The sequence below is a fragment of the Brachyistius frenatus genome, unplaced genomic scaffold (assembly GCF_029030835.1).
Source record: "Brachyistius frenatus isolate BFR_SWC_R1_liver_20210118 unplaced genomic scaffold, ASM2903083v1 Contig_61, whole genome shotgun sequence".
Taxonomy (NCBI): Eukaryota; Metazoa; Chordata; class Actinopteri; family Embiotocidae; genus Brachyistius; species Brachyistius frenatus.
The window spans coordinates 2,330,348-2,343,372 of record NW_027210660.1 but is presented as its reverse complement, the minus strand read 5'-3'; the positions used below and the strand labels follow the sequence as shown (position 1 = coordinate 2,343,372).

The 13,025-nt window shown below is 41.9% G+C and overlaps 2 protein-coding genes across 12 annotated transcripts in view; both read left to right on the top strand.

Annotated features, from left to right (window-relative positions):
• Nucleotides 1–9,668, top strand: part of LOC138625364 (muscleblind-like protein 1) — a 42,104-nt gene extending 32,436 nt beyond the window's left edge. For 5 of the 11 annotated variants that reach the window (XM_069706245.1, XM_069706250.1, XM_069706246.1 and 2 more), the window contains exons 5-12: nt 99–338; nt 1,396–1,449; nt 2,734–2,887; nt 3,833–3,868; nt 4,604–4,689; nt 5,087–5,131; nt 5,825–5,896; nt 6,100–9,668. In XM_069706245.1, coding sequence (XP_069562346.1) covers nt 99–338; nt 1,396–1,449; nt 2,734–2,887; nt 3,833–3,868; nt 4,604–4,689; nt 5,087–5,131; nt 5,825–5,881 — 672 coding nt within the window. In that variant the 3' untranslated portion in view covers nt 5,882–5,896; nt 6,100–9,668. Of the gene's footprint in view, nt 1–98; nt 339–1,395; nt 1,450–2,733; nt 2,888–3,832; nt 3,869–4,603; nt 4,690–5,086; nt 5,143–5,824; nt 5,897–6,099 lie in introns of all 11 variants that reach the window. The other 6 variants (XR_011311233.1, XR_011311234.1, XM_069706251.1 and 3 more) reach the window with 6 other exon arrangements.
• A 1,404-nt stretch (nt 9,669–11,072) lies between these two features.
• On the top strand, nt 11,073–12,314 carry LOC138625369 (ras-related protein Rap-2b-like). Its single transcript, XM_069706258.1, has one exon. The coding sequence runs from the start codon at nt 11,543–11,545 to the stop codon at nt 12,089–12,091; it is 549 nt and encodes a 182-aa protein (XP_069562359.1). The 5' UTR covers nt 11,073–11,542; the 3' UTR covers nt 12,092–12,314.
• The last annotated feature ends 711 nt before the right edge of the window (nt 12,315–13,025 follow it).

Genomic DNA, 13,025 nt, shown 5'->3' with positions numbered 1-13,025 from the left:
GCGAGACACAAAGGCACACACAGTAGCAAGTGTTTCATATATTTGTCATGCGCTGTGGTGAATTTGGAGATGAACGCTGGTCTCTCATCTGTTTCTAGGTGTGTCGGGAGTACCAGAGGGGCAACTGCTCTCGGGGGGAGGGCGACTGTCGCTTCGCCCACCCAGCAGACAGCACCATGATCGACACCAATGACAACACCGTCACCGTTTGCATGGACTACATCAAGGGTCGGTGCTCCCGGGAAAAGTGCAAGTACTTCCACCCGCCAGCCCATCTGCAGGCTAAAATTAAGGCTACCCAGCACCAGGTGAACCAGGCCACAGCCGCCGCGGCCATGGTGAGCAGTCTGTGCAAGAGCAGTCACACTCACTCACAACCACACTACAGGCTGAGGACCCATTTTTAGCCCGTTTTAAATTCACAATAGTGCTCCCTGCTATGAATTAAACTGTCCAGGTGTCTCATGCCCACATTCATGTTTGAACTTGTCTTACCTTCCTGTTTGGTATTATGTTGCATTTTCAGTTCCGCTTTTGCCAGGTCAAACTTTAAAGGTCTGCATGTTGGTTTGGGTAAAATCTGCTCAGTACTGGATGATAAGAAGAAGGATCGAACAATAGCACATTATTACCCTCATTGTGCTCACGTTGAGCCTTTATCGTCCCAATGTGACAAAATGATTGTGTCGTTCCTTGTTCATCTCATCTCAGACCACAAACAGAGAGTCCAGTTCCTCTCTTTTTCTCTCTCTGATGGCCTGGCCTTTATTTGTGACTCCATTGTTTCTTTGCTTCCTATCTATATAACTTCTCTTCCTCTTGACAATATTTTAAAAGGGTTCATTGTGCTTTCAGTCCTGTCCTACAGTAACAGCACCTGCGAATGATTGTACAGCCACACTTGTCTGTTGATCAAAGTGTTTTCTACATGCTCTTATTGACGTAGTGAAACAGAGCTTTGGGTGAATCATTGTAATGTAAACCCGACTATGATGTGCACAGTGAAAAGGAAACCTGTGAATTGTGCTTCCATATAAATTTCTGTCCAAATACTGAGACTCACTTAAAAGTAATGGTTGAATAATTTTCTCATGGCTATATCCATCCATCTTTGTCTGACAATAACTAATGTAGATTGGTAGTTATCGCGTAGTATTGATGATCATTTAACTGTTGAGCAGTAGAGCTAGTGTCCACACTGTGCATGCCTTAGTCCTGTTATCCCCTTGTATATTGCATTCCAATGATTTGTTTTTTTATTTGTTTTTGTTTTTTCTCACCTATACCCAAACTGCACTGCTGCCCCCATGATGCACCTCTGCTTGCTGGTTTATGTTAATGCGCTTGAACCCCATTGGCCCATTGCCATCATGTGCTCGCTGCCTGCTAATTAAGACTCAGTCGGCTGTCAAATCACTGAAGCGACCCCTCGACGCAACCTTTGACCTGGTACTATGACCTTTCACCTTTTAGCTTGGCATGTGGCTTTGTTGTAGAGCAGTGTTTTAACCAAAGATACCTAGCTATTTTTGTTGTCGTTGTCTCAGTGCAATGTGTGTTTTTTCCTCCTGTTGATCTGTCATTATTACCCGTGATAAAATAATTGTGGCTTCCAGGGGTTTTCAGTCGCATCCGACGCCAAAACGAATTTCCTAACGCGAAAATGACCTCAAGCACAAATTCAAGTGTGGAATTTGTGATAAGGAGCCACAATCAGTTCATCACCTGTAGCCTAATTAACCAAAGTCAGTGAGGGCTAGGGAAGTAGAGCTTCTATAATGGTGGCATGGCTTCAGTCTTTATGTCTTAAGTCAGTGGTCAGTGTTGTGGAGCAGCTCAATCAAATGCATGTCTGTGTTGTTAGTGCATGTCAGATGGATAAGGGTGGGGCTAAGAGGAAAAGTCTTTAAAACCATACAGGAGGGATCCCACCATGACAAGAGTATTACAGTTCAAATGATAGTTCACTCCATCATCAAATCTTGTCACAGATATTCAGACCTCAAGAATGGCCTCATGCCAAGATAAAAATTTTTTTTTTAAAAATCCTCTGACTGAGTGTTTCTGGTGTCAATATCCACAATTTGTTTCGGACGCATGTACCTTGGCCTTAGACCATTTTTGACATTTGTCTGAGAGTGAACCATCACTTAAACATGGCTTACACAGTTTATCATGGAGCTAGCAGTGCAGCCTCCCTTTCTCTGTGCTTCCTACCTGTTCCACCTCTTGTTAGCAGCCTTATTATTTGAATAGTTAATGCTTGCTTATGTTGCATTTAGACAGCTGTAAGAATACAAAGTTAATAATCTGATATAATTAATATATGAATGCTTGATAGCGAGTAGCTCCAGTAGGCACCATGCTCCTGCTTGTGTAGTACTTGTGTCAGACTGCTGCTTGCTTGCTACTGATGATATGATGATATTGTTATTATTGTACACAAAAGGATGTTGTGACTCTGTTCCTCTAATGTCCTTTAACGTATGTACCTTTTTTTGTTTTCTTTCCCGTTTTTTTTTTGCCTCTTTCCAACACACCCTCTCTCTCTCTCTCTCTCTCTCTCTCTCTCTCTCTCTCTCTCTCTCTCTCTCTCTCTCTCTGTTCCACACACCTCTCTCTCTCTCTCTCTCTCTCTCTCTCTCTCTCTCTCTCTCTGTCTCTCTGTCTGTTTCTTGCTACCTCTGCCTCTTATTTCCTATCTCACTGACCTCCCTCCATCTGGATGGGCAGGGCATGGCCCCTAGTGTCATGGCTCCCCTGCCAAAGCGGGCAGCCCTGGAGAAGGCCAACGGGGCCTCTGCCGTGTTCAACACGAGCATGCTCCAGTACCAACAGGCCCTGGCCAGCATGCAGTTTCAGCAGCAGGCTGCTTTCCTCCCATCAGGTATGGCTCCCAAAGCAACCACCACAAGTGCTCTAACCACCCAGTGGATGCCTGGATCAGTCTAACCTAGCTCCTGCTTGGCTGGGGGTTGGCCAGAGTGTTAAATTGCAGTACAGAGCAGTTCGGTTGTGGACTGTTTATTTAAAAAAAAAAAATAATAATAATAATAATTTAAATGTCTTCAGACAAAGCTAGGCAAATAATAACTCTAGATTTTATTGTAAAAGCAGCAAGGATTCTTGTGTGGTTTTTTTTTTCCATTGTAGTTTATAAGCTAATAATATTCCAGAAAATTGTGCTTTCTGCTTTGTATGGCATTGCATGGCCACCAGGTGTTAAGAATGGGTTAGAAATATCTGCCTGCCAACTGATTACCTCAATATAACTCCTCATAGCTGCCGGCACCTCAGTAAATGCAGGCCGAGGGAGCGCCAGGAACAGAAAGAGATAGATCTTGTACACTTATTACGGTGCGATCGCTCATATTTCGACGAGACACCATCGCTGGGGCTTTGGCTGGGGCTGGGGCTGGATGGGTTTGGTTAATGGTATCTTACACCGTGGTAACAAACAGCAGGCTGAAGAGTCTGGCTTCCGCATACATCTGCTGTTCCTCTGACTCGTGTGTGTGTGTGTGTGTATACAAAGTTTAGAATGCTTGATAGTCACCAGTCTTAACCCTGCTGTCACTCTTGGAGTAGTACATTCGCGACTCTTCAGACCAAAGATTCGACTCGGAACTCTCATTTGATTAACAGACTGCCTTGTGATCAGTTCACCACTTCGCCTTTTTTTCCCCAATCACTGATGTCTGTGTCCAAGAGATATTAACCTTTTTTTTCCCCCCACGTTATCTCTCCCTTCACTCTAACGACCCTTGTGATGGGCTGTTTTGATTTCTCTTCCCTATCCAATCCACTTCCTGTTGCACTGCATGATGGGCAGGCTCAATATTGTGCATGACACCTGCAGCCAGCGTTGGTAGGTTCCAGCTTTCCTTCTTCAGTTATTTGTAACCTCATGTCTGTGAGTCGCAGGTCCTCCAAATCAAACTATCCACTGAAATATACTGTTGTATTTGTCGCTAATTTGTAATTTTGGTGACGTGAGAATCACTTTCAGCTCTTGTGGTTTGAGACGTAACAGTCCACATAAGGAGAGACAAATATTGTGTAATTTAAATGTTGTTTATGACCTGTATGACTACTGTTATTGTTCCTAGTACCAGTTAAACTGACCTGTATTTTGTTCGTTTCTCTGTGTACACCTATCGTATATTGCTTGGCCGCTCTCGTTCTCACGCTGGTTCTAAACTTGGCTTTTGGCTGGTCTAACCTGACACCTATTAAAACCATTTTTAAACATAAAAAAAAAAAAAAAAAAAAAAAAAAACCTGAGGGAGTTCAATTCAATTATAATATTCTCCCTTCTGTCCTCTGCCATAAATACTCTATTTTTAAGACCGCCACGAGAGCACTTTTTAATGTTATTTTCTGTAGAACTTCTTAAAGTTAGCGCTCCACTGCATCGCGTCAAGTTCTTAAAACACACGATTGTTATCAGCGTTGGCAGAGGGAGGAAGGGGAACTGGTTAAATTGAAACCCTCTTCGACTCCTTCTCTCTCCTTCTCCACCTCCTCCATGTCTGCCTGGTGTGTATGTGGCTACACTGCTCCTCTGTGTATTTTTGCTTACGTAATTTTCCCTCCAAAAAAGTTCCCATGATGCACGGTGGTAGTCCAGCCACTGCAGCCACCTCATCCGCCACAAGCGTTCCCTTCGCAACTGCCTCCACCAATCAGGTTTGAACCTCTGCCACCTCAGTCTCTCTCTCTCAGTCTCTCTCTCTCTCTCTCTCTCTAGCTGTCCCTCTCTCTCCCCTTCTCCCTCTCTCCCTCATCTTTCTGTCTTTCAAAGCAGATGAACAATCTGGTAATGCTTGTGTCTGACACTGAGGGGTGGGTTGGTGAAAAGGCGCTACTCCCTCTTGTTGGCCTACACAAGAGTCCAACATGCAGCCTTGTGTACACATACCATACAGTGACAAGTTTTGCAACACATATATCCATTTCAAATATAACCACAACACTCCTACTTTCCTTCGATTATCTATCTGTCTTTCTGGAGCAACATACTGTAACTGCATTTAATGTGTGTCCTCATTGTAACCTCGATTTTTTTGTCCTTTCCCATTTTGAGGACTCTTCCTTATCAAAGTTGACTACCAACGAATACATGCAATTGGTATGTATGAGGTAGTTATGTTTTTACACTTTTATAGCCATTTGCACAGCTTGTGCAACAGTTGCTATCTGTGCAGATGTGGTGCTCGGCTTCTTTTTTTTTTTTTTTTTTGTGCTGCTGCTTCCAGCACGTAAAGCAAAGCTTTACCGTGTTCCTTGTGTTTAAAAGCCGGACATGCTCATTATTAAAGTCAGAAAAGTTCTCAAACCAGTTTTGATTTCAGTTCTGTTGTAGGCCTTTTGGAAAGCAGCTACCTACATTTTACAATTTCATATTACCAGTGAAAAGCTTTGTCAACTGCTAGGATGAGTCATCACGTTACTCTTTCTCATCCTGGACTAGTTCTCTGCATTTTATTGAGGTGTGCAGGTCAACAACATGGAGGACTTAGATTTGCATGGGGGAAGCCACCTTACTGACCAGTTCCCCGTCCGCCTCCCCTCGTCTCTCCCTTCCTTTTAATCCTCTTCCCCCTCCCTGCTGCCCAGAAGTGTGTGTCTTATGTATGTCACATCTGAATCAATTTTTGCTTTTTCGACTTGGTCACTTTTGCCCCTTTTCAGCAATGAACTCATCTTAATGCGCGAGGATGTGGTTCAAATGTGTTGATCTGTGTTTTGTTTAGCCTTCCGCTCTGTGTGTTTTCCTTTCACATGATGCTTCATTTGATTTCTGTCTGTTTTCTACCCCCAGATTCCAATAATATCTGCAGATCATCTGAGTAGTCACAAGTACTTGACTCAAATGTAGTTCCTCTCAAGAACAGTGAGTTCCCATTTCAATCCTCACATTCTTTCTATTCATTACAAGTTGTTGTTGTTGTGTTTATCTTGCGTGAATCATGTAAGCTCTGGTTTAAGATTTCCTTGATTTATGAGCGCATAGAGAGAGCACCATTTGTAAATTTCCCTTCAGTCCCAAAATTGTAGCATCAGCTTTTCTCAAGTGAAATCCGTCATCTCTTCCAGATCAAATGAATGTGTGCTGGCACCGTCCAAGCCAAAAGAGTTCAGCCTTTATGTACATAACCTTCAGAATGTCAAGCAATGGGACGAGGAGCGTCTGCCATCTCTTAGCCGGTCCACAACAATGGTCTCATCACACGCGTAAAACATCGAGGGTACAACACATGATCTGTGCCATCTTCCCACATATCAATATCGAGAAGAATTTGCTGTCAAATTCAACGTCCAGCCGAGAGAAGAGGATATCTTGGTGCCGGGGTCAGTGGGCCTCTCCCTCAGTTGGAAACATTCACATCAAACCTCTGTGTCAAATTAAATCACAGCGCTCAGTTTCTCCTAATTATTATCATTACGGCATGCACAGAAGGTCAAGAGCGTTGTTACACGACAACATCAAGTGCTGGTACGTTAGTAGACCAACATTTTTATTTCCTTTTTTTTTTGTTTTAATTTGTTCAGTTTTCTTTCTTTTATTTTCTTTTTTTTTTTTTTAAATTGATAGCCATATTTCATAGTTTACAAGTGAATTGCAAACACGCACCTTGAATTTGAATCGAAATCTAAAAGGCACAATAATTTTAACAGGAATTTTTTTTTTGGCCAAAAGAATTAGGCATGTACAGTATTGTGTTTTTACGGCTACTAGTGAAACTAGATGTTGAAATGAGGGTCTTGGACATATGAATGTTCTGGGTAAACCAACATACCTGTGTACCTTGAAAGCACAGCCAGACTAGCTTTTCTCACCTTGTCATGTGCCATCAAGGCCATACAGCTAAAACCAGAGTGTTATCTCAGCAGTGTTATTTGTTTACCGAAGGTAAAAGTTTTGTATGGCTTTCTTTTGTATTGTTTTGTTTTCAGGATCTCCTTTGTGAGTGTTTTTTTTTTAACTTTTTTTTTTCTTTTTTTTTTTTCTTCAAATTAATCAATTTTAGAAGTGGGATTTTCCACTCGGATTTGTTTGGTATTTTATGTTTTTGTTTGTTTAAAATCAAAGATGGAGGTTTTTTTTTCTAAAGTTTGTCATGCCTCTTATCGTAGACTAGCGTTGTTTTTGTTTGTTGGGATTATGTTGTTGATCAAGTCCATTTGACTCTAAAGCCTGGTGAAGTAGAGGGTGTAGCTTCAATTGACATTGTTTCCCCTCTTTTAAAGAGGAGCAGCTCGAAAACTGTGTCTCCTATAAGCACTGTGTTTTATGGGAATTTGAAACAACAGACCCCCTAAAGGTCTATTAGGTCATTTAAACCACATGTGCACTTGAATTTGTCTGGTCGCCCTGTTTTAATTTCACAACCCATCCAAAGTGAGCCTTCATTTTCTTTTTGAGGAAATGCAACACGTCATGAACCTGTATTTCAAGCAAAACATGAAGGTGTTCATCCACTTGTTGGTCTGACGACGGAAACCAAAGCACAGTTTTTTCTCTCAATCTTTCTCACCATGGGTTACAGAAACATCTCTCACGAGGCGTAAACAATTAAGGAAACATGGTTATCATCTTTCATTCATGTGTCTGTTTTTATGATCACCTCCCTTTTATGTTTTCACACAAGTGTGTAGTGTGTCTTTACCGATTGTAATGTACCTAACAAAGCCTTAGATTACAATTAATGGGCTCGTGCCCAATCAAATGTACTTTCAATCACCATGCAGGTAAAGAACACCAATGATGTTTTCTAGTTCTCTCACACGCCGCTTACGGTCTTTTTTTGTTTTTGTTTTTGTTCTCTCTCTCTGTAAAAGTAACAATTACTCTCTTAAATTTCATTGAACTTATGTGTTATGTACTACTTAAGGATTTGAATCTATTTGAGGTATGTAGTTTTAGACCTTTCTTTTTTTTTTTTGCCTTACTATATATTACTTGACAACATTGATATAGCCGTTGTAGATGTTGAGGTAGTATGACATTCATAACTTTTTCAAACCATATAAATGATAATGTGTTAGTTTTAAATATTCACTTTGTTCATATAGCTGGATGTCGTTTTCAGTTGATGTTACATTGTCAGTTAATTTTGTCGATGAAAACCTTTTTTTGATACAAGGAATGAGATCAATTAATTTGCTGCCACTGCAGCAACTCTGAGTAAAACTTTTAACCAACTTTAAAAATTTTCCTTGTAACATGTCAACATCATGTTTGAAAATACTATATTGTATTGAAATATAGATTGTCCATGTTTTAGAGTACAAATTATTTTCTACTGTATCCATTTCAAAGAGATATGTACTTTTGTTTGAATATTTCTTAAGTTTGCCCTGAATGTCAGGCCAAAACGAGCAGAGATTGACGGGTGTTTGGATGTCTGGTAGCGAGTGAGATTAGGAGCGAGAAAGCAAAGGCGCTTCCTCTCAGGAGGAGTCCGAAATGCTGCAGATATTGAGTTCTAACCTAAGGGACGAAGGTTGACTTTTTGCACTTCTGTATATAGTCAAATGAACAGAGAAAAAAATGTGTATCATATTGAGATATTATTTTGAATAAAAAAAAGAAGATCTATAATTATAAGGAATTTTGTTAGATTAATTTAAATTCTTAAATTAGAAGACCAGCTAAAAAATTGCTTGCAAAGAAGGGCACTAGTTTCTTGGCCAATGCATTCAGAGAAAGCTATGCGCTTTTTGTCTTATTTTATAAGTGGCTCATATCGCCAGGGAATGTTGTCGGGGAGTAGATATCCCCGTGTCACGCTAACTCCACCCCACTCGTAGGATGACATATCCAGTGATGTCCATATATCATTTGTTGGACTTGGTCATGCGGTATTGCTGCTACCATGGTACAGTTGATACATTTAATCTATCAAAAAAAAAAAATTGTATTCTATTATAGTTTGATTTGACTGCATGTAAAAGTACAAACATGTAAACAAAAGAAACTGCGTAGATATGTAAGGAAAGATAACGCCTTCAGACTACACAAAACACAATATTTTGTTTATTTTCTTTCAAATTATAGATACAGTAGATAACATCCACAGTGGGGGAGATAATAATACTTTAAAAACAAGTCATCTTACTCTTGTGTGATAAAACATTTTCCAAGCAAACATGTTATTTAAAGAATGATAAAATATTAGCACTCATTCACCCCAGTTCTAATAGCCATATAATTCCAGTCAACACTGACTCACGAGCAGTTGTTCCTGCTATCATAGCTGTGCACTCAGCAGGTGAAGGCTCATCACACCAAATGCATATTTGGCAAATATTAGTCTATGAAATGAATGTAACAGTCGCCGGTCAACGTCAACATGTTTCTGACTCGAGGCTGCTTTGTATAGTTGCTACAGAACCAAAGCACCATTTTTCTCTCCAAACCAGACGTTCAGTCTTCGGGCTGGAACCAAGGTCTCTCTTCCCTGCTGGGCGCACATGTACGCTTTGACTGCTTTTTACTCGTAAGTGCACCCACCAATTATGTATTTGCTAACAGATGCCACACAATAATGTACTATTCTGTCTTCAGATTTGTTTATGCACATTTTATTGTTGCCATAATTGACTCTTTCTGTATGGATGAAAAAAATCTGAATAAAACAATATTTGATTTGCTCATGCAACAGTTGTGTGGTCACTGCCTCTGCGTGTAGGACATTTCAGTGAATGCTTTAAAAGTTCAGATGTTCACAAACGTCGACTACCTTGTTGTTTTGAAAATCTCCCTCATTTGTTTTAACATGCAGGGTTTTATTCCCCTTACATTTTGACACAATCATTGTGTGAAGGAGGGCGGTCGAGATTAATGTCGCCAATATTGTTTCTGAACTTGAACAGCTGTCTTCACCTTGAGGGTTGACTGCCATCAAGACATTAATTCTGGAGCAGCTCCGTGGAGAGTGATATATATATGACAGATGCAGAAGGTTACATTGATCGTGCTCGGGGCAATTTCTGTCTGATTGTGTGCATTATCTGGGTCAGAACTGATAATGCTGCTGTAAAATGAAGCCCATATAAACTCAGACAGACACCGTATCCCTTTAGGCGAGTTTATGAAACATCATGAGTCTTATCATTTGGGGTTTTTTCGGAGAGCGTGAGAGAGTTTAAAGTTTCAAAAGTAAGAAGCAAGTTATTCTAAAAAATATATATATTTTCCAACCTTTCAAATCCAGCTAAGATCTCTACCACACAGGGATGTTCTCTATCAAAACATGCTTAAGATGATAGCGTATCTGGGGCCCCATAAATAGACAGTAAGTGGGAGCCTACCATACATCTTTACGCACAGGTTAATCTGGCTGTGCTCAGGCTGTTTCTGAATGTGTGTGAGGATCTTGTTCTTATTGATACATTTTTGAGGTATTAAACCATGTTTCTGTTACATAGTTTGTCCACCAGAGAGCAAAACAAGTTCATGTTTCCCCAGTAAAACTACTTCCTGTACACTTTATGTGAGTACTATTCCTGATTTAAGGGATCCTTACTGAGCAAGTTTATTTGTGTTGAATATGAATATTTTCTGGTTCCTTTTAGTCCTCTGTGATGTGATGACTGCATATCCTCTGGCTGTGGACTGATGGTTGGGACAAGACAAGACATTTTATGCTGAACTTTGGGAAACACTGGTTAACATTTGTATCACCATTTTCTGATGTATCAAATACTAAACAGGTAATCTATAACATTATTGATCATGACAATTGTTAGTTGCGGCCCTACTGTAATGTCTCATGTGATCAGATTATTACAACATTTTAGGAACAATAAATAATGGCCACTGAAGAGCAGATTAATCTGATGCGTGTGTGTGTGTGTGTGTGTATAGTTGCGTGTTAATTGCTCAAACACATTATTCTAAAGCACTGATCACGTGTTCCAGATAAGTGAGACGAATGTAAATTGATTATAGGCCTCATTAGCGGAGGCCCTCGTGTATAGTCGTGATTACACCGTCCCAGTGGGCAGCTGAGGAGAGCGTCTCGTTGAGAGCACTGACCGTGAATATGCGTGTGAGGGCAGAGGTCATACAGTGCAGACGTCCCTTCGCACCGCGGGATCTGTCTGGTCATCTGATCGCTGGCACCGAGGTTTCGGGTGACGGCTCCTTTAAGAAAACGGAACTGAGCTTCGGCTTTTGACGCGCTTGAGGATGTGGGCAGGAAACGCCATGCAAAAGCAGAGAAGCGATCACGCTTCCCAGCACCGTTGCACAATACAGTGCGATCAAAATGAGCTTTAATTCACCACGCTAATGTCCAGGAGCTGTGCTTCTCCTCGGATCTACACTCCGCGGCCCTTACAGAGCAGGCGAGGAGGATTTGCCGGCGTGGGATTTGACTCCTGTCCGAGCGAGAGGGCAGTCTTCCCAGCCTGCTCGGTTTGAAAACATCGGGGCTGGTCAGCGGGTGGGAGAGAGGAGGCTTCGTCGCGGAAAAAAAAAAAAAGGAGGTGTCTGCCTTTTTTTTTTTTTTTTTTTTTTCGCCCCCAAGCCATGAGGGAGTACAAAGTGGTTGTTTTGGGGTCGGGCGGAGTCGGCAAATCCGCGCTGACGGTCCAGTTCGTCACGGGCTCCTTCATCGAGAAGTACGACCCCACGATAGAGGATTTCTACAGGAAAGAGATCGAGGTGGACTCGTCCCCGTCGGTGCTGGAGATCCTGGACACGGCGGGGACCGAGCAGTTCGCCTCGATGCGAGATCTGTACATCAAGAACGGGCAGGGCTTCATCCTGGTCTACAGCCTGGTGAACCAGCAGAGCTTCCAGGACATCAAGCCGATGAGAGACCAGATCATCCGGGTGAAGAGGTACGAGAGGGTGCCCATGATCCTGGTGGGAAACAAGGTGGACCTGGAGGGGGAGAGAGAGGTGTCTTCCGGGGAAGGGAAGGCGCTGGCCCAAGACTGGAACTGCCCGTTCATGGAAACTTCAGCCAAAAATAAAGGATCAGTCGACGAACTGTTTGCAGAAATAGTCAGACAGATGAACTATTCAACTGTTCCCAGTGGTGGCGACCAGTGCTGTTCATGTGTCCTGCTCTAAACAAACAAACAAACAAACAAACTGCGCATCCGGGCTGAGTTTGAGCTTCTTAAATTGTCCTGCAGGCTTCTTGCAAAAGTGTTCTCTCTCCTCACACTGTTGTCTTATTGTTGCACACAAACACAAATTGACGACGACAACAATCGATTATGTATCATAGTCTGGAAAAGTGTTTACATGACAAAGTACTTGAATGTTTCGCGATTTTTTTTTTTATTATTTTTTTTTTAGCTTTGTATATGACACTTCTCTGGAAATGTGCCTAATTGGGAATGTCTTATTGTGAAACCTAAGAGACACGCGTTTTCTGGTTATTTTTGTGTTTCCTCTTGAGTTGTACTGTTATGTCTTCTGGGCTGGGTCCTTCTTGTCTTGGAGATTGGCTGGTGGTGGTTGGGGGTTATCGTGCCAAATCCCCTAGCAGAGATGGGATTGGTCACCTTCAGGGGCCTTTTTTTTGGCAGGAGGAGACCTGAAAGCATTTAAAATCTCTCAGAAACTTTTCGATCACCACTCAAGCCTTGCACAGGTTACGCAAATCCAATCGTTTTATTCCTCCAAACGGTCAAGTGTGATCCAAGAGGCGCAGACCCACCCACTAAGATCCTGTATTTGAAGCTGTGGACTGTGGTGGAGTTGTGTCATGCCAACATATTTTTTTTTTCTTTTTTTCCCCTCTCTCTCGCTCCCCGGTCTGGTGAAAGTGGATTTATCAAGGAGCTTGCACTTAGCTGACGGTGTCCCTCCTCAGTGTGCACAAACGAGGACCTTAGTGCATTGCTGTCGCTGCATGGGGAAGCGCCACGACCCCATGTCAAGTGCCTTCCTAAGAAATCTCCTGTGACTGTGCCAACTGATGAGCCCTACTTCCTCTGCAGTGCGTCTTGATGGCAATCAGAACTTTTCTTGCGGTTTTCAGTGTACACTCTGGTTT